General features: G+C 38.8%; 1 protein-coding gene and 1 non-coding gene across 2 annotated transcripts; both read right to left on the bottom strand.

Annotated features, from left to right (window-relative positions):
- Positions 1 to 5289: 5289 nt before the first annotated feature.
- Positions 5290 to 5396, bottom strand: LOC141679869 (small nucleolar RNA R71). Its single transcript, XR_012558199.1, has one exon. It is a non-coding gene; the product is annotated as a small nucleolar RNA R71 (small nucleolar RNA).
- Positions 5397 to 15679: 10283 nt separating this feature from the next.
- LOC141663455 (uncharacterized) lies at positions 15680 to 17872 on the bottom strand. The gene is made up of 4 exons (XM_074469288.1): positions 17495 to 17872; positions 16888 to 16990; positions 16142 to 16303; positions 15680 to 16029 (listed from the first exon to the last, which is right to left on the bottom strand). The coding sequence occupies exons 1-4, from the start codon at positions 17695 to 17697 to the stop codon at positions 15865 to 15867; spliced, it is 633 nt and encodes a 210-aa protein (XP_074325389.1). The 5' UTR covers positions 17698 to 17872; the 3' UTR covers positions 15680 to 15864.
- Positions 17873 to 22158: the final 4286 nt, after the last annotated feature.

The raw sequence follows: 22158 nt of genomic DNA, 5'->3' as shown, positions 1-22158 counted from the left end.
CTTCAAAAACAGATGCCAATGTGGATTCCACCCGGACCGGAGATGCTCCAGCCACACCGGAATAAACCCATCAGCCGGTCTATGATGAGCCCTCTCGTCCGGAGTCGGCCACCTCCACTCGACCATGGGGTCCAACTGAAAGGCAGCCCGGACCGCAGAATCCTGAGCCGCATAATTTAGGGCAGCGTACTCATCCTTGAGCTCATAGTGCTCCTTAGACACTATGCTATCAGCAAATTTCCTATCAAACGCTTCCCTATCATAAGGCCCCGGATCAGCGTTTTGCTGCCTAGCGTATCCGGACCTAATGCTCCTAAAATAAAAGTTGTTCTCTATCTCCTCGCTCTTACTAATAAAATAACCCAAATTATCCACCCACAAACCCTCCGGACTGTAGGGTACCTTTCTTGAAGATATCTTAGCAACTGTAAGCTTCGTTATTGCCTCAGAGTCCGAAGTGGAAGCCCTCTTCCCCATCTCAACTCGTTCAGAATCAGCAGAAGACTCAGAATCTGAACTAGATGGCCCCGGATAACAAGTTATGAAGGCCTTGGCAAGAGGTTTACTCCGAACCATAAACCTAAAACAAGTGACAAAGGTTTGTCTAAAACCCTACAGTTTATTTATCTTCAAATCTAGATGGTCCGGACTACCCTATTATCAATTTTATTACAAGTCAAAAACAGATAGTCCGGAGATCCAATCCAAAATAAAACAAAAATACAAAACTAAACAGTCGCCCGGGGCGACTGGGAACCCCCGAAGCTAAACATACAATCCTAGCCTATTAGTCCGGACTAGATATATAAGTCCGGCCCCTAACGAAAAACCCTAATTCCAGAAACACTATCAACCAAAATCAAAACACCAAAATATGCCAAAAAAACCGTATACATACAGATATACACAAAAATTAAACCAAAAACTAAACACAAAAAGCATACAAGCAATATAGAAGAAACAAAAAACCCAATCGGAAAACAAACTAAAAGAAAGGAGCAAACAAAGAAAATAAGAAAAGGAAACTTACAAATGAAGAGATTACGGAGAGATTGGAGAAGACCGGACAACGGCGGCGCAACAGCAAGAAATCCCGACGGAAAAACTTCAGAGAAAAGAGAGAAAACTGAGAAGAGAAGATGAAGAAAAGTAAAAACTAAAGAAAGAGGGCAGCCCCTCCTTTTATAGAGGCAGTAAAAAATCCAATAGCCACGCCACATGGCACAATCCTAGCCGACCATCATAAGCAGTAATTATTAAATATTAATTATTACGGCACGTCTCTCCATATCCTTGCAGTTGTAATAATTCAAATAATTAGGGGGGAAACCCCAAAAACCGTTTCAACTTCCAAGTTCGGACTCCTTCCCACTCAGCAATCCGGACTTGGGGGCAAGAAAAGCTCAACTCCTGCCAAAGACAACCACATTAGTCCTGATTCGCAGAACTCAACGCAATCCGGACTGGGGGGCAAGAAAAGCTCAACTCCTGCTAAAGACAACCACCTTAGTCCTGATTCGCAGAACTCAACGCAATCCGGACTGGGGGACAAGAAAAGCTCAACTCCTGCTAAAGACAACCACCTTAGTCCTGATTTGCAGAACTCAACGCAATCCGGACTGGGGGCAAGAAAAGCTCAACTCCTGCTAAAGACAACCACCTTAGTCCTGATTTGCAGAACTCAACGCAATCTGGACTGGGGGCAAGATAACCTCAACTCCTGACAAGGAAAACCACCTTAGTCCTGATTCGCCGAACTCAACGCAATCCGGACTGGGGGGCAAGAAAATCTCAACTCCTGACAAGGACAACCACCTTAGTCCTGATTCGCCGAACTCAGCGTAATCCGGACTGGGGGCCAAGAAAAGCTCAAGTCCTAACAAGGACAACCACCTTAGTCCTGATTTACCGAACTCAGCGGAATCCGGACTGGAGGGCCAGAAAAGCTCAACTCCTGGCAAGGACAACCACCTTAGTCCTGATTCTCCGAACTCAGCGTAATCCGGACTAGAGGGCAAGAAAAGCTCAACTCCTGACAAGGACAACCACCTTAGTCCTGATTCGCCGAACTCAGCGGAATCCGGACTGGAGGGCCAGAAAAGCTCAACTCCTGGCAAGGACAACCACCTTAGTCCTGATTCGCCGAACTCAGCATAATCCGGACTGGGGGGCAAGAAAAGCACAACTCCTGACAAGGACAACCACCTTAGTCCTGATTCGCCGAACTCAGCGGAATTCGGATTGGGGGGCAAGAAAACCTCAACTCCTGACAAGGATAACCACCTTAGTCCTGATTCACCGAACTCAGCGGAATCTGGACTAGGGGGCAAGAAAACCTCAACTCCTGACAAGGACAACCACCTTAGTACTGATTCGCCGAACTCTGCGCAATCCGGACTGGGGGGCAAGAAAATCTCAACTCCTGACAAGGACAACCACCTTAGTCCTGAGTCGCCGAACTCAGCGTAATACGGACTGGGGGGCAAGAAAAGCCCAAATTCTTCTACACAACAATCAAAAGCTCACGTTCTACAGACAAACACAAATTCACTCCCCCATCTAGAAAATCCGCACAAGGGAGTGGGGGGCATATGATAGTACATATAGCCCGTGGTAGGACTACTCCTAAGCTCCTAACCCCATACAGCTCCTGGAAGGAATACTCCTAAGCCCCTAACTCCATGCAGCTCCGGGGAGGGCTACTCCTAGGCCCCCAACTCCACGCAGCTCCTGGAAGGAGTAGTCCCGCACACTATCACTCGTAACTAGCTCAGTCCCGCAAGCATAACCTTGATAAATCCCAGCACGTGAGACGTTGGCCCAGGCACGTGACGGGGACAACTGTCACACATCAATCATGGGAGTAATAAAGGCACGTGTCAGAGAATCCTCAGAATATTTCTCGGCCAGTCCTGCGCTGACACGTGTAAAGCATCCACTCCAGCCAGGTGTCCTCCGCTCCCAAAACCAATGGCTATGATCTAAAGGTACCAACCCCAAAACCCTACCCTTGGGCTATAAATAGCCCAAGAAGGTGAGGTTTTGGGGTTAATCACTCTTTCACACTCACATTCACACACAGCCACCCTGCATTCATATTCATTATTATCCTCCCAAAAAACTAGTTCTTACTCTAAAGCCGGAGGCGCCGCGGGACTGTGATAAGTGGCATTTTATACCACTTAGAACGTCTTAAAATGGCTTAAATTGGTGTCTTGAAATCAAGTATTTTGTGTATTTAATGCATTTTTCTAGTGTTTATGCATTTCAGGGTATTAGTTGCATTTCGGGGGAGGAATCATCAAGAATAAGCCTTGGCATGTGTTCACCATTGCGAGAGGAAAGGAATGGGCAGATTACGGCGAAGAAACGGAGCAAGCTTGGAATTTTTCCAGTAGGGTCCTGCGCGCCCGCGCAGCAATGCTGAGCGGCCGCGCAGTAGCCTACGCGCCCGCGCAGAAATGCTGAGCGGCCGCGCAGGGTCGGGGAAAAAAGCTGAATTATTTTAGACTTCTACTTCTGTGTGGCTTCCAACTTCTATGTAATCTGAGTTTTATGGGACTATTATATAGGTAGATTTGAGACGTTTTCATAGAGATTATTAAGGAGATTATGTTTTAGATTGTGTTTTACGCAAGGAGCGAAGGAGATAAGGAAGAAGACCGATTTAGCACACCGCAACGAAGAGGAAGCATATATTCTTGTGATTCTTGTTTCGTTGTAACGTTGGATGCTAGTTTTCTTGCTTTGACTTATTTACTCTTGTGACGTACTCTGTTTTAATATAATTAGTTTAGTTATTATTTTCTTGTGTTTGTTTATCATGATTTCATATGAACCCATGATGGCGATGAGTTCTATTATGGGCTAATCGTGATCATGGGGTTACAACGGATTTATTATGGAATTCTTTAGTTAATTGTTTAATATTTTAGTGTGTGATGATTGCATGATATCTAGTATTGGTTGTGCGTATTCGTCTTATGTGCGTCGCGAACATTTAAGATAGGGTGTTAATCTCTTGTGAAGCGACGGTGGATCTTGAGATTTAAAACTTACCATGCTAGCATAGGTTCATGTACGTTGTGCATGATTAGTGGGTAATTCTAACAGTTTTATTTGCCCTATGTAATCAAAAGGAATAACTTGTGCTTAAATCGTTGTGTTGTCAATTTCTGTAGACATATAGGAACTCAACATAATTGATGACTATTCAACTTCTATCTTAATTGTGGATGCTTGGTAGAATGGTATTAGTACAATGAAAGTTGGCTTTTATCAGTTTCGTGTTATTCGATTAATGTCATCACTGTCACATGCTAAAGGTAATAACAATGGCTATAGAAGGAAGTAATAATGAAGTTGTGATCTCATGAGTGTTTTATTATTGATAATTTGAAGTGTTAGTTAAGTGGTTAACTAAGTAGTTAATTATAGTTAATATTTGATCAACAATTTTAAGTGTTATTATCTTAACATTGAGAAGTAATCATACATTGGTGAGTGAGTTTAATTAGACAATAATTTAGCCTGAGTCTCTGAGGGAACGAACTAGAAAGTATTCTATATTACTTGCGAACGCGTATACTTGCGTGAATATTAGTGCGTGTTTTCGCCCTAACAAGTTTTTGGCGCCGCTGCCGGGGACTCGGCGTATTTGTTTAGTTTATGTACTTACCATCATTGGTCATTAGGACTCAGTGATTAGGACGTAGTAGTTACTTACTCTTTTCGGTTGTGTTTCAGGTACTTTAGCAAGCGTTTATGTAAACTCGTTCTCGTGCTCGCAAGAGGACTTTAGATACAACTGAGGAGACAAACGCAGTTCTTGATATTCCGGAGAAGTTAGATTTTGAGGATTCGGATTCAGGTGCTGAGCAGAAAGAACCAGTAAACATGGGAGATCGTATTGGTCAAGCTGATCCAGCTCTTATGGATTTTTCTCGGCCTAAAATTGATGATATTCAGTCAAGCATCCTTCATCCGGCTATTCAAGCTAACACCTTTGAAATCAAGCCGGGCACTATTCAGATGGTGCAGAATTCTGTTTCTTTTGGAGGAGCGGCAACTGAAGACCCCAACATGCACATAAGAAATTTTGTCGAGATCTGCAGCACTTTTAAGTATAATGGCGTGACTGATGAGGCTATCAAGTTGAGGCTTTTCCCATTCTCACTGAGGGATAAGGCTAAAGACTGGTTACATTCTGAACCAGCTGGGTCCATCACTACGTGGCAAGATCTTGCGCAAAAGTTTCTGGTGAAGTTTTATCCAATGGCAAAGACTGCTGCTATGAGGAGTGCTCTTACTCAGTTTGTGCAGCAACCTACAGAATCTATGTGCGAGGCTTGGGAACGCTATAAGGAAATGTTGAGAAAATGTCCACATCATGGAATGCCGGATTGGATGGTAATCACTGGTTTTTATAATGGTTTGGGGGCCCAATCTCGGCCCATGCTCGATGCAGCAGCTGGAGGCGCCTTATGGGCTAAAAGCTATACTGAGGCGTATAATCTTATAGAGACGATGGCTGCAAATGAGCATCAAAACCCAACTCAGAGGATGACGTCAGGCAAGGTAGCAGGTATTCTGGAAGTTGATGCAGCCACCGCTATTGCAGCCCAGCTCCAAGCGCTATCAATAAAGGTTGATTCTCTGGCTACGTATGGAGTTAATCAAATAGCTATGGTTTGTGAGCTTTGTGCAGGTTCTCATGCTACGGATCAGTGTTCTCTTGTCAACGAATCTGTTCAGTATGTGAATAATTATTAGCGACAACAGCAGCCTGTGCCAGCGACCTATCATCCTAATAACAGAAATCATCCAAATTTTAGCTGGGGGAATAATCAGAATGCTATTCAGCCACCATATCAGCAAGGGGTGAGTAAACATTTTAACCCACCTGGATTCCAGCAACCACAGCAGTATGCTACAAGGCAATCATATCCTCAACAAGGAAGTGCAGCTGCACCTACTAGTGCTGATTTTGAGGAACTTAAGTTGTTGTGCAAGAGTCAGGCGGTTTCTATCAAGACCTTGGAAAATCAAATCGGTCAATTAGCCAATGCAGTGCTCAATCGTCAACCTGGCATTCTTCCCAGTGACACGGAAGTACCAGGCAGGAAGGAAGCTAAAGAGCAAGTCAAGGCTATTACCTTAAGGTCTGGAAAAGTAGCTGATGCTGAAAAGGCAAAAGAAGTCGAAGCTGAAGTTAGAGATGAAGAATCTAAGCAAAAGGAGAAAGCGGCGGAACCAAGGAAGACTACTGTTGAACACACTCTTCCTGAGGCTAATACAGGGGAGAAACAGCTCTATCCTCCACCACCTTTTCCTAAGAGATTGCAGCAACAAAAGCTGGATAGACAGTTCGGGAAGTTTCTGGAGGTGTTCAAGAAACTTCACATCAATATACCTTTCGCTGAGGCTCTGGAACAAATGCCTAGTTATGCGAAGTTTATGAAGACTATTCTTTCAAGGAAGGTGAAACTGGATGACCTTGAAACCGTTGCTCTCACGGAAGAATGCAGCGCTGTTCTGCAACAAAAGTTACCACCAAAACTGAAAGATCCAGGAAGCTTCACCATTCCTTGCACCATTGGCAATCTAACTTTTGACAAGTGCCTTTGTGATTTGGGAGCAAGCATTAATCTGATGCCCTTGTCGATCTTTAAAAAGCTGGATCTGCCTGATCCAAAACCCACATACATGTCGCTACAATTGGCGGACCGTTCCATTACTTACCCAAGGGGCATAGTTGAGGATGTGCTCGTCAAGGTGGATAAGCTCTTCTTTCCAGCAGATTTTGTTATTCTGGATTTTGAGGAAGATAAGAAGATTCCCATAATCTTGGGGAGGCCTTTCTTGGCTACTGGCCGTACCTTGATAGATGTGTAAAAAGGGGAACTTACTATGCGGGTCCAAGATCAGGATGTGACCTTCAACGTATTCAAGGCAATGAAATTCCCTACAGAAGATGAGGAGTGCTTAAAAGTGGATGTGATTGATTCCGCGGTTACTTCGGAACTCGAGCACATGCTAATGTCTGATGCATTGGAAAAGGCCTTAGTGGGGGAATTTGACAGTGATGATGAAGATAGCAACGAGCAATTACAATATCTGAACGCTTCTCCCTGGAAGCAAAAGCTGGACATACCATTTGAATCTCTTGGTACTTCTGACCTTAAGAATGCTGAAGGGAAGCTCAAACCATCAATAGAGGAAGCACCTACCTTGGAGCTCAAACCACTACCTGAACACTTGAGGTATGCTTTTTTAGGTGATTCCTCTACGTTACCTGTTATTATTTCAGCTGACCTTTCAGGTAGTGAGGAAGATAAGCTCTTAAGGATTTTGAGAGAATTCAAATCGGCTATAGGATGGACCATAGCAGACATCAAGGGGATAAGTCCTTCATATTGTATGCATAAAATTCTGCTAGAGGAAGGTAGTAAGCCAACTGTGGAACAGCAACGAAGACTGAATCCCATCATGAAGGAGGTGGTGAAGAAAGAAATTCTGAAATGGCTAGATGCAGGCATCATTTATCCTATTTCTGACAGCTCGTGGGTGAGCCCCGTACAATGTGTTCCTAAGAAAGGAGGTATCACTGTGGTCGCAAATGAAAAGAATGAGCTCATCCCTACTCGAACAGTTACAGGATGGAGAGTATGCATGGATTATAGGAAATTAAACAAAGCAACAAGGAAGGATCACTTTCCTCTTCCATTTATTGATCAAATGCTTGACAGATTGCGGGACATGAGTATTTTTGTCTTCTGGATGGTTATTCCGGGTATAATCAGATTTGTATTGCACCAGAGGACCAGGAAAAGACTACCTTCACTTGTCCATTTGGCACATTTGCTTTTCGTAGAGTTTCGTTTGGGTTATGTGGCGCCCTGGCCACCTTTCAGAGATGTATGATGGCTATATTCTCTGACATGATTGGAAATAACGTCGAAGTGTTCATGGATGACTTCTCCGTCTTTGGACACTCATATGATGAATGTTTGAATAATCTGCGCGCCATACTCAAAAGATGCGTGGAAACTAATTTGGTGCTTAATTGGGAGAAATGTCATTTTATGGTGCGTGAAGGCATTATCCTTGGGCATAAGGTCTCTAGCAAGGGTCTGGAGGTGGACAAGGCCAAGGTGGGAGTCATTGAAAATCTTCCCCCACCCAATTCTGTGAAAGGAATCCGTAGTTTTCTTGGTCATGCGGGTTTTTATCGGCGATTCATCAAGGACTTTTCAAAGATATCTAAGTCGTTGTGTAATTTGCTTGAGAAAGATGTGCCTTTCAAATTTGATGATGAATGTTTGGCAGCATTCGAGACTCTCAAGAAGAGTTTGATCACTGCACCAGTTATTACAGCACCAGATTGGACAGAACCGTTTGAGATAATGTGTGATGCGAGTGATTATGCGGTAGGTGCAGTTCTGGGACAGCGCAAGAAAAATCTCTTCCATGTGGTCTACTATGCGAGTAAGACTTTAAATGGTGCCCAATTGAACTACACCACTACTGAGAAGGAGCTTTTGGCTATAGTCTTTGGCTTTGAGAAATTTCGATCTTATCTGCTTGGTACGAAAGTAACAGTATTCACTGATCATGCAGTTATTCGCTATCTGGTTTCTAAGAAGGATTTGAAGCCGAGACTCATTCGTTGGGTGCTTTTACTTCAGGAATTTGAGTTAGAGATCAAAGATAGAAAAGGTACCGAGAATCAAGTAGCTGACCATCTCTCTAGGTTGGAGAATCCCGATTCTACTTCACAAGATAGGACATTAATCAATGAATCTTTTCCGGATGAGCAGTTGTTTGCAATTCAGGAGGAAGAACCATGGTTTGCAGATATTTAAACTATCTTGTCAGCAATATAATGCCTCTTAATTTGACATCCGCGCAAAAGAAGAAGTTTCTGCATGAGGTGAAGTGGTATATGTGGGATGAACCATATTTGTTTAGACAGGGAGCTGACCAGATCATCAGGAGATGTATCCCGTTCTGTGAGACGGAGGGGATATTACGAGACTGCCATTCCACGGTTTATGGTGGACACTATGGAGGTGAGAAGACGACAGCTCGTATTCTGCAAGCAGGTTTTTTCTGGCCTACTTTGTTCAAGGATGCTCATCAGTTTATTTTAAGGTGTGATCGTTGCCAAAGAGTGGGAAATTTGTCAAGGAAGGATGAGATGTCATTAAATGTGATGCTTGAAGTCGAGGTCTTTAATGTGTGGGGAATCGATTTCATGGGGCCTTTTATCTCGTCTTGCAATAATCAGTACATCTTGCTGGCAGTCGATTATGTCTCAAAATGGGTCAAAGTTAAAGCTTTACCGACAAATGATGCAAAGGTAGTACTAAATTTTCTTCATAAGCAAATTTTCACAAGGTTTGGAAGGCCTCGGGTAATCATAAGTGATGAAGGATCGCATTTTTGCAACCGTAAGTTCACTTCTATGATGCGGCGTTATAATGTGAATCATCGAGTAGCTACTGCCTATCATCCGCAAACAAATGATCAAGCGGAAGTGTCTAACAGAGAGATAAAGCGCATTCTAGAGAAGGTTGTTTGTCCGTCAAGGAAGGATTGGTCTTTAAAGCTCGATGAAGCTGTTTGGGCTTACAGAACAGCATACAAAACTCCACTTGGGATGTCACCGTTTCAGTTGGTGTACGGTAAGGGATGTCATCTACCGGCGGAGCTTGAGCATAAGGCCTACTGGGCATTGAAGAAATTGAACCTGGATTTAGATGCAGCTGGTAAGAAAAGAATGCTTCAGCTTAATGAACTTGATGAATTTCGACTTCAAGCGTACGAGAATAACAAAATGTATAAGGAAAAGGTGAAGAGGTGGCACGATAGGAAGCTACATCCTAAGTTATTTGTGTCAGGGCAACAAGTTCTTTTATTCAACTCTCGGCTCCGACTTTTTCCTGGGAAGTTGAAATCAAGGTGGTCTGGACCTTTTATTGTCAAAACTGTGTTTCCACATGGAGCGGTGGAAATTTTTGAGAATGATTCGGACCAAGCATTCAAGGTTAACGGTCAGCGGTTGAAGCACTACTATGGGGACATGGCAAACCGAGAGGTGGTTAGTGCCATTTTGTTGACTACTTGAGAAAGGTACGGAACGTCAAGCTAATGACGAAAAAGAAGCGCTGCGTGGGAGGCAACCCATGAATTGTTGTTACAGGAACCCTTAGAAGTTAATAACCTATCCAAAAACACAAAAAAATCAGAAAACAGGGGCTGAAAAAAAAAATTCCAGAGACCCTCTGCGCGCATGCGCAGCTATGCTGAGCGGCCGCGCAGCTTGCTGCGCGCCCGCGCAGAAATGCTGAGCGGCCGCGCAGGGGTCGAGTTCCAGAAAATTTTTTGCAGTTCAGAAAAAAAAAAACAAAAACAAAAATACAAAAATAGTTTTAGCCCATAAATCCACGAATTGTTCCCACTACCCCATGATTTTATCCCTTAATTCCCAAACCCTAATCTAATCCACACCCTATATATACATACACCTATCCTACATATCTCCCACAAAACTTCCTACACTTAAACCCTCTCACAAACATCAAAAATTAGTTCTTACACACTTCTATTCACGAATCAATGGCACCCAAGAGAGCACGCACTATTGACAGCAGCAGCACAGTTCATACTGCTGATTCTTCGAGGGGCACTGCTGCAAGGCCTCGGTTAACTGACAGAGCTGCGGAGGAGGAGTACACTAGGCTGTTGGGGAAGCCGATTCTGAAGGAGAGGGGGTTTTTACCATCAGGGAGGGATGGTGAGTTGTTGCCCATGATTGCAGAGAAGGGGTGGATAGCTTTTTGTGAGTCACCCGAAGCAGTACCGATGAGCGTTGTTCGCGAGTTCTACGCGAACGTGAAGGCTAAAAAGAATGGGTTTTCTGTAGCCTGTGGGCTGACGGTTGATTATCATCCTGCGGCGATTCACCGTGTGATTGGACAGCGAGAGAGGAAGCCCGAGGAGGAGAACTGGAATGAAAAGACTGCTGAGGATTTTGACTTGGATTTGATTTGTGCGACTCTCTGTCGACCGGGCACAGTTTGGAACCGCAGTCCAGCCAATAATGAGTATCGTCACTTTCCGGCGATCGCCATGAACAGGTATGCCCGTGCATGGAATGCATTTATATGTGCTAATATTTTGACTTCTTCACATGCACACGAGGTCACAGTTGAGAGAGCACAGCTGTTGTGGGGAATTCTGAATGAGGAATACTATGTGGACCTTGGTGAGTTTATCTACCAAGGAATTCTGATGTTTTTGAGGGGAGCAAAGCATATGAACATCCCTTATGCATCCACGGTTACGAAGCTATGCCGAGCAGTGGGAGTGAACTGGCCGGCTCATGAGCAGTTGCAGTTGCCAGCAGCTCCGATAGATTCTGGCACTCTGAATGGGATACAGGAGTGGACCGGTGGTGAGCCTGAGGAGCATGGGCTGGGTTATCGTCTTCCAGGAGGGCGTCCAGCACGAGGTGCTACTATGGCTAGGCCAGGGCATGGTGAGGCTGGTTCGTCGAGAGCTCGGGAGGGTGCTGGGATGGGTGATGCCCAGTATAGGAGGTTTTCACGGCGGATGGATGCCATGTATGAGACGCAGAGTAGGTTTGCTCAGGAGCTCACCCTTGCGTTAGGGACTGCTTTTCGAGGCCTTGGAGCTGATATCCAGTGGCCAGTTTTTGGTGAGGACTCTGCATACCCGCCGCCTGATACTCCACCCGCTGAGGGTGATGATGATGACTCCGAGTAGGTATACCCTGTGTTCCTTTCTACTACTTTCACTGAGGACAGTGAAGATTTTTAGTCTGGGGGTGGTAGTTAAAGGAATATTGTGTGTGTGTCATTTAGTTGCATATTCATGATAGTTAGTTCATATAGTTGCATAATTTATGCCATATAGTTTTTTTTATGAATGTCATGTAGCTCATGCATTTACTATGATCCCTTTTGCAATGATTTATCGACTGAATTGTGATATTGATGTGAGTGTAGTGATAGCATTAAAGTGATATTAAGTTGTGTAGGTTGATATGCATGCTAGAAACAAATGTAAATCCACTGAGTCTTAAAGAATGCGTAAGGGCTAGATTGTTTTTATGATTTGGTTATTTTCAAGGTCAATCTATTTATTATGCTTAGAATTCGATTATAGGTTCTTAGTGATAAAAACATGAAAAAGAAAAATTGTTTTGGAGAAAAAAAAATATGGAAGTTGTTGCTAGTTGTGGCTAGGCGTCAAATGGCTAGTAGCCGGCTCGCTTATGTTGCGAGTAGTCTAGGGTTGAGTAAGATGAAGCGAAACGCACTTGCTCAGAAGTTATGAAAAAAAAAAAAATTCGGCATAATTGATCAAGAGTGGGCTCTTTGGTATTCGAGTTATTAAGTTCTTAGGGGACTTTGTGCCTAGTGACCTAAGGCTTTTAGAGTCTGGGATCCGCTAACCTAACGCTCGTTACATGGATACCATTGTATAAGTCTTTTGTGGACCTCACTCATTGCACGGTCAAATAAGCATTTGAGTTGTAAATAAAAAGCACAATTCCGTAGTAAGCTCCAGAGTTCTTGTAGTGTTGTATATCACTTTGTGCCTAGAATTTTTATTCTTTGTATAATCGTAGGATTGCCTTGAGGATAGTCTAGTCATAGTAATTGGTCTAGTTCCGAAGCATATCTGTTAAGCATTTGCACACACCACGTTTCTGGCTGTTTGTCCGGTTGCATGAGTTTATTGATCTTTAGATGTCTAACTGCATTCGTTGAGATGTGACAATTTGGTTGGTTAATTGTAGTAAGGGGGATCGTTGCATTTTCATATAGATTGCATTCATGCATATTTTTATTTGTTTTGAGTCTGTGACGCTTGAGGACAAGCATCGATTTAAGTTTGGGGGTGTGATAAGTGGCATTTTATACCACTTAGAACGTCTTAAAATGGCTTAAATTGGTGTCTTGAAATCAAGTATTTTGTGTATTTAATGCGTTTTTCTAGTGTTTATGCATTTCAGGGTATTAGTTGCATTTCGGGGGAGGAATCATCAAGAATAAGCCTTGGCATGTGTTCACCATTGCGGGAGGAAAGGAATGGGCAGATTACGGAGAAGAAACGGAGCAAGCTTGGAATTTTTCCAGTAGGGTCCTGCGCGCCCGCGCAGCAATGCTGAGCGGCCGCGCAGTAGCCTGCGCGCCCGCGCAGAAATGCTGAGCGGCCGCGCAGGGTCGGGAAAAAAAGCTGAATTATTTTAGACTTCTACTTCTGTGTGGCTTCCAACTTCTATGTAATCTGAGTTTTATGGGACTATTATATAGGTAGATTTGAGACGTTTTCATAGAGATTATTAAGGAGATTATGTTTTAGATTGTGTTTTACGCAAGGAGCGAAGGAGATAAGGAAGAAGACCGATTTAGCACACCGCAACGAAGAGGAAGCATATATTCTTGTGATTCTTGTTTCGTTGTAACGTTGGATGCTAGTTTTCTTGCTTTGACTTATTTACTCTTGTGACGTACTCTGTTTTAATATAATTAGTTTAGTTATTATTTTCTTGTGTTTGTTTATCATGATTTCATATGAACCCATGATGGCGATGAGTTCTATTATGGGCTAATCGTGATCATGGGGTTACAACGGATTTATTATGGAATTCTTTAGTTAATTGTTTAATACTTTAGTGTGTGATGATTGCATGATATCTAGTATTGGTTGTGCGTATTCGTCTTATGTGTGTCGCGAACATATAAGATAGGTTGTTAATCTCTTGTGAAGCGACGGTGGATCTTGAGATTTAGAACTTACCATGCTAGCATAGGTTCATGTACGTTGTGCATGATTAGTGGGTAATTCTAACAGTTTTATTTGCCCTATGTAATCAAAAGGAATAACTTGTGCTTAAATCGTTGTGTTGTCAATTTCTGTAGACATATAGGAACTCAACATAATTGATGACTATTCAATTTCTATCTTAATTGTGGATGCTTGGTAGAATGGTATTAGTACAATGAAAGTTGGCTTTTATCAGTTTCGTGTTATTCGATTAATGTCATCACTGTCACATGCTAAAGGTAATAACAATGGCTATAGAAGGAAGTAATAATGAAGTTGTGATCTCATGAGTGTTTTATTATTGATAATTTGAAGTGTTAGTTAAGTGGTTAACTAAGTAGTTAATTATAGTTAATATTTGATCAACAATTTTAAGTGTTATTATCTTAACATTTAGAAGTAATCATACATTGGTGAGTGAGTTTAATTAGACAATAATTTAGCCTGAGTCTCTGAGGGAATGAATTAGAAAGTATTCTATATTACTTGCGAACGCGTATACTTGCGTGAATATTAGTGCGTGTTTTCGCCCTAACAGACTGCAACCCCCCTTCCGGTGTTATTTTGTGGGAACCCAACCACAGCTACACCTCTGCAGCGGAGAAGGATCCAGGACGCCGTCGAAGGAGTAGCCCCGCCACCAGGACTTATCACCTATGTGTTGGATTCAATATCACAAAGGCGGTAAATACATCTGCTTGGAAGACAATCAGATAAGCAAGTTGTCTAGGTAAATTTTTGATCCAACAAATTTACGACTAATTCAAACAATTGTACGTTACTTTTTTCTCGAAAATAAAGAATTACCTTCTAAGTAGCTATATATGTTATTAAAAACTTCTACAAAACAAGAGGAGCAGGATCTTGTTCTTTCATAGTAGAAGCACCTGCCTAGAAGCCGCGAGCATGCATGTCATCTGTAAGTACACCAGCTTCATTGTACTTAAATGTGTTGTAGGTAAGATCACTTGGCAAGCAATCACCAGCTATCATTTCTTTGAATAGTGTATCTGCTTCATCGAGTAACCCTTCTTGACATGATCCTTAAATCATCATGTTGTATGTCTTGACAGTAGGTCGCAAACGCAAGGAAGGAAGACCGTAAAAAAAGACTCTTGGTTTTTCAGGACGTCTATTCTTGTTCAATCCGTCAGTCAGAGTATTGAAAATGCATATATCAGGATTTACACCAACACATTGAGGGCAGTGCTTCAACAAAACAGTGGTTTTGACAAAGACCATGCAACAATCTTGTCCAAACCACGCAACAAAATTGTGTGCTTCAAGGAGCATGACAAGAGAGCATCATTGTGTTTATTGAAACCAGCTTTGGATTTTCTCAAGAAGTAATGGTTGAAGATCAAGCATGACTTGGATCTGGGGAATTAGGAAATATATTGAGATTTGGGGTTGGGATTAGTGTTATCGGAGTATGACTAAAGGTCTCGGAATTCACTCTTACATAACACTGCCTGCCTCAAAGATCTCCGAATTCCAGCAGTGTTAATATGAGTGAAGAAGGGTAGTGAAGTTTATGAATGTTGTAAGAACGAATACCATAAATAAATATTTTAATTTCAGGATCATTTCGTTATTTAAGTATGAAATAGTGAAATGGCAAGAAGTACGGGAACAGGACGCACCAAAATGGGTTCAACTCGGTGTTTTTTAATCTGAGGACCCAGGGAAAGCTACATAAAATAATAAAAATAAATAAAAATCAAATCAAGGGGTGATAGATATTATGTGTACATGTTCAGTTCCCATATTTTTAACTTTTCTCGGCGGAAATATTCGACGTAATACTACAAATCCAGCGGAAAGAAGGAGGATTGTATATACTAACAAAAAGATTACTGCAACTAATCTTAATAATTAACCCATCTCACTGCAGGCAGGGTTTTACAACTATAATTTCTTCACTCAATATGTTGTTAACAAATGGAGTGCATACACCAAACCTGTAAAAGAACAAATGGTGTGCCGCGAACATTTTGTTCAAGATTAATAGAATTGTACATGATCCAGTCTCTGAATTCCATTCTTGTCAAGTAATGGATCGATGATGCTTCTCCATGTTTTATAATCAACAGGTGAGCCCGGATTAGGTAATACAAATCCGTTAACAAAGAAAAATGGTGCCCCAAAGACCCCTCTTGAACAGCCATACTATACAACAGAGCATGATAGATGCCGTTTAGTGTGAAAATGTTACGTTTAAACTGAAATTATTAAATATTAGCTAGAAGGAAAGATACACACATAAAAGATCCAATATCACCTTGAAAGAAATTCTTGTTGCTTGATCAGTTGTTCTGTCCTTGAAGCCATCTTGAATAGCAGATATATAGGACAGACCAGTTGCCTCAGATGCAAACTTTGCGACATGATCTACAACAGATGCCCTTGACAAGTTGAAGGTTTGAGCATTGTAGAACCTCTCCTGTCCCAATTAATGACATGGACCAAATCACTTTAAATATGACAAAATAGACAATGTTTGTATTAACAGGAAAACAATCCCACATAATCATATTTCTCTGTGATATAATATAGACAAGTAATGGAGAAAGAAATATTGTAGGAAAAAATGTGATTTTCTTCAGTAAAGCAAACTAATGTGCTTGGCAAACAACATTTGGTGAGCCCGCAAGCATACTTTGAAATGCCCATATGCTTGTACTGACACATGAATTATATAAAAATACTCTTCTCAAAACCATTTTGACAGAGCTTGTAAACCTAAAGCTTGGGAAAAAAGTGATCCAAGTTACGAGCAAATATTAACATATACTATATACATATTCAGTATTTATAACAGTCGAAACGCTGCAAAGTGTGCAATGATTGATGTTTGATAATTGAATGAAAATTTTCACATTCTTTGATTAGGATTGGCTTGAAATATAATCATATATTCATATCTACCCTAGTTTTGTTTTGTGTTGCACAAAATAAGACATAGCACAAAAGGAAGCTGCTTCTTTGTTTTTCAATATAAGGTTACGATGAGCATTTATCAGGCACCTGGTGCTCAAAGAACTTCTCCAATAAACTGAAAGTAGCAGAACTGTTGATCTTGTCTACAACATGCAGAGCACGTGAAGTGACAAAGGCATTGTCATGGTAACTGCAAAATAAAAAGGTATCATCTAAGAAACAGGGATATGGGTGCGGGGATACACATAAAATAATATTACAATCATGTATTTGATGTTATAAACATTAGAATTCATCAACAAATCTAATAAATTTATGCAAAACTGAATCAAATACATGATAATCCCCCAACACACAACAATTCAAACCAAAATCAGTTATGTTTTTAGTAGCAATTGTGAAAAGGATGAATTTTAGTTAAGATTTGTAAGCATCCAAGTATCCCAATAATTCGCCGGGGATTCTTTGGGTTATCAAAGAATCCATGCTTCGAGTTAGGGGTATGAAACAAAATTCAACACTTGCATAAAAAAAAACCCATGTATATCATTTAAATATTATCCTAAAAGCTGAGACTGTTATGAATATAAAGTTGTTTGTTTCATTAGATACTGTAAATAATCAAGAATCTACTATATTAAAAGAAATATATAAATAGAGTATCTAAAAACAAAATGAAAGGTGGGGTACTAACGGTAAAGGAAAGGGATGGACAATGAGAAGAATAGAAGAAGAATGGTGATGAACAAGTTGTTTAAGTGGAGGCCAAGAGTCTCTGCTGTCTGGGCAAACTGGGTCAACAAAAGCTTCGATGGAGATGAAATGTTGTTGAGTCTCCGGCAATGAATAAACAAACCCATCGTACCTGCCTGGAATTCTTACCTGTGCTTCATCCATCTCCACTAATGATAACAAGATGACGATGATGATGTTCAGGCCAACAATTGGTAGCTTCCTTTACACTGTTTTGAGCTACCCATTTTTATGCCGCTGCTTCGTTTGCAGATCCTATCTTTTGTTTAGAGCAACCCCCTAAACTCCTAAATTAATTAATTCTACAAGTCAAAATTCGGAGAGGAGAATATGTTAGAAAATTAACTCTAACAAACGTTTTCAAGGCCACTACTTAACTAAAATATAATTAACTCAAAATCTGTTGAACAAGTGGTATTAGTTATACTAGCTTTACAAATAAATTTTTTTTGGATCATAATATTATTAGTATATGTATAAATAATTTAATATAATTTTTTTTGTTATTAACGAAATTCGAACCTGAATCTTGGATAGCGTATAAATAATAATATAAATATTTGTTGTTGGTGGTGTTCAAACATGAGAGTTTTAGTAGTGTATAAATAATAATATAAATATTTATTATTGGTGTGGTTCGAATCTGTGAGTTTGAGTAGTGTGTATTTTTTTAGTATTTGAATCTAACGGTCTTCATCACTTGATTAAAAAGGTCTGACGGTTATAAATGGGGATAACCAAACCAATTAAAAAAAATGTATACCAAATTATACCTCATTCCGGTTATTATATTATATATAGTATAGATTCATTAACAATATTCAAAATATTATTTTTTTGTAAATTACAAATATATATTAGTGAAAGTAAATTAATTAACATTATTGTATTTATGTCAATATTTTAAAGTAAATATTATAAAATAAGAATAAAAATTATTATAGTTGGTTGAAAATATATTAAAAAATTTAAAAATTAATTGAAAATCATCTTAATATTATTATATTAGAATTTTTTATATTTAGCAAAAAATAAAGGAACAATTTATACTTAATATTATATAACATTAATATTTTATAAATAAAATATAAATAGTACATCAATACATATAATAATGACAAATATACATAACTTTTATAATCATAATTAAGTATTTGAAAATTACCTTAAATATTGAAAAAATGACTTAAACTAACATGTTATATATATATTATAAATAAGAAAAATTATAATAAGATATGACTAGGGTTACATAAAAGAATTTAAGCATGTAGATGACGTTAATTAATATAGATGATTGCATATGAATAGCAAATGTAGCTTGTTTATTTTTTATTATCTAAAATTATACAAACAAATGTATATTTTACATATTAGATATAATAATAGGGTGACAAGTAGATATTATACCTAAGAGCAACTCCAAAATATTCTATATTCGTTATTTTAAACTGTAATTTAAGAAATGATCCTAAAAAATGTGCTTGAAGAGAATCTTAGCCCGTCCTTATTTCACTAAAGTTCTTTCTTCCTCCATTACTTATAAATAACTAACATACCCCTTCTTCTACTAAGTGCTAAATTTCATTTAATAATATAATATTAGAGCACTTTGTTTATCTCCCTATTATGTAGTGTTTGAAAATTACTTTTAATAATATACTATCAAATAATGAACTAATATAAAAAATATTGTTGAAATTCAAAATTCTTATCAATGTTCTAAATTACTAAGATCCAATATTTTATATTAAATATAAGAAATGAACTAACACTCTATTAGAATTACTCTAATAGGTGATTAGCTCGGAGATACTCTAAATTATTCTCAAATTTTTAGGAGCCACTATTTCCTTGTCATACTTAGGATTCTCTTTCCCTCCTTCATTATTTTTATTATTATATACATCTTTTCTTAATTTTATAACAATATAATTTTTCTTATCCTAATTTTGAGAATAAATTTTATATAAAAATTATTTAGGAAGTTTAAAAAAGTTTCAAGGACAAAAAATACATAATTTTTTATATAGTTAAGATTCAATATTTTATACCTGAAAAAAATTTAATATTTTATATTACTTTTAAAAAAACGTAACTAGAGTATTTGAATTGCTCGTACAATGATGAAAAACCTGTCAGAAAAGCCATATATAGAAGTAGTGTGCAATTATAAATAACGTGTGCATCCGCTCTATGTGAAATATCTATTTTCAAAATATAGATGATTGCATATAAATAGCAGATGTAGCTTGTTTATTTTTTATTATCTAAAATTATACAAACAAATGTATATTTTACATATTAGATATAATAATAGGGTGACAAGTAGATATTATACCTAAGAGCAACTCCAAAATATTCTATATTCGTTATTTTAAACTGAAATTTAAGAAATGATGCTAAAAAATATGCTTCAACAGAATCTTAGCCCGTCCTTATTTCACTAAAGTTCCTTCTTCCTCCATTACTTATAAATAACTAACATACCCCTTCTTCTACTAAGTGCTAACTTTCATTTAATAATATAATATTAGAGCACTTTATTTCTCTCCTTATGTAGTGTTTGAAAAGTACTTAGACTTGGTCGATAAGTCTTAGACTCATATCGGACTTTGGAATCCTAGAATGTAGAAAATTGATTCTTTATCCTTTGAGGTTTCTTGGAAGACAATCTTCGGGGAATAATATTCTATTAGAATACCATTGGGTAGCTGATTTTACCCATATTCATTAATTACGAAATTAATAAATATTTAGGGTTTCGAGTCTTGTTAATCGGGCTTCTCTTACGGACCAAATTAGATCTAAGTAGTGTGACATTAGTTACGCAATTAGGGTTTATTTTATTTCATATCAGAAAATCTATTGTAATATCTTGTAGTTTTTAGAATTTAATTAATAATAGAATAATAGAAAAAAAATATTAAAATTAGACAAGGACTAGGATTTAAAAATGAATTAGACTAATGGGACTAAAATTTGGATCAAACTTAAATACAAATAACTAAGAGCTCAATATGATCAAACGAACTGGGTGTTGCGTGCCCAAATTAAGACACTACTAAAGGTTGTTAACCTTCTTGTAGTCACAATACACACAAGTGATGGCGTCCCATCCAACTCCTATCACACAGACAGGTATAAATTGTGTCCCCTATAGTTAGGGTTGTTCATCTCAGTCAGAATAAAAAAATATGAAATGAATTCAAAATAAAATGAATAATAAAGGAATTCTAATAAATAACTTGTTAGGGCAATCCACGGATCAAAACTAAAAAGGTTTCAAAGCTAATATTTCTGGAGAAAAATGAAATCCTGAAAACAAGATTCTGGCATAAAATGGCTAAGTGGTGATGTATCACCAATAAACTATCCACCATATAAGAAAGGTGGAAATTTCAATATTGCAACTTGACAGAGCTATCAAAATCTGAAAAAGGCTTCATGACAGCCTCTGGCACATTACGTGATTGAAAACGGGTGTTAAGGAATATATCCTCTAACAAGTACCTCTTTTTGAGAGATGTCAAAAGAAGTTATAGAAAGAGAAGGTATTGATAAGGTCTTAATACTTATCTTCTATTTGAGCTCACCTGATGACTCGTCATCCGATTCCAAACTTTTATTCTCCACGTCTTAAGGTTATTGATACCCTACGCCATTGTCAACTCGTAGTAGGCTTAAAAGATTCCACAATAGACGTTTGCGGCTGTCATGGGTTCTATCCAGCTCAGCATAACTATCACAAACAAGCACGCCTATCTTAACTTAATCATTGGTACTATATCCAATAGTCCAATACGAACTTGACAAGAGCTCAGACGCCCTTACATAACTATACAAACTCCTACAACTCTCGTTTCTCATTTACTATAACCTCAGCTCTGATACCAACCTGTAACGCACCCAGATCCGAGGTCGGGGGATTTGGTCGTCAAAATGAAACCTCAATCCAAATCAACCTGTTTAACGGTAAACAGTTCTTAACAATTGAAAAATAACATCTACGACCCCAAAACTACACCAAGATCTTTTAAGGTTACAGTTCTAGAAACAAGATATCCAAATTTCACAAATAAATTTCTCACTTTCTTTTAAAACTCTTTTCAACAATTCTCAATTTTAAAACTTAACCCGCTAGTATAACTTCGAAAATAAGTATACTAGGCCGAACTATAAAATAACATAACTAATATATATACAAACAACTTTATACAACAGAACTTACATTAGCTTCGCAACCTTGTACCAACCACATTCCAAAAGCCTCTTATTTGCTTTCTCGAATTACGCACCTAAACATCACAAGTCATTCATCACTGGAAGGTTAAATTTAAAAACAGGCAAGTATGAACGAAAAAAATGCTCAGCAAGTTCATTATAGGATATATATATATATATGGTATTTCTGATATATAACCGACGTGTGCAATCGAGTAGAACATTTAAAATCAGAATTGTTGAATCAGAAAAATTTTAGTTAAGGAATCCCATAATTTGGTTTCTTAATTGTATTCAAAATCCTTTTTTATAATTTTGAGCGAAAATGCTTCAGCAATACTATGAAATCTCGACGAGAATAAAACTCGTAAAAGTGTTTAC

The sequence above is a fragment of the Apium graveolens genome, chromosome 1 (assembly GCF_009905375.1).
Source record: "Apium graveolens cultivar Ventura chromosome 1, ASM990537v1, whole genome shotgun sequence".
Classification (NCBI taxonomy): domain Eukaryota; kingdom Viridiplantae; phylum Streptophyta; class Magnoliopsida; order Apiales; family Apiaceae; genus Apium; species Apium graveolens.
Note: the sequence above shows the minus strand (reverse complement) of the source record. Positions and strands in the feature narration are given on the sequence as shown.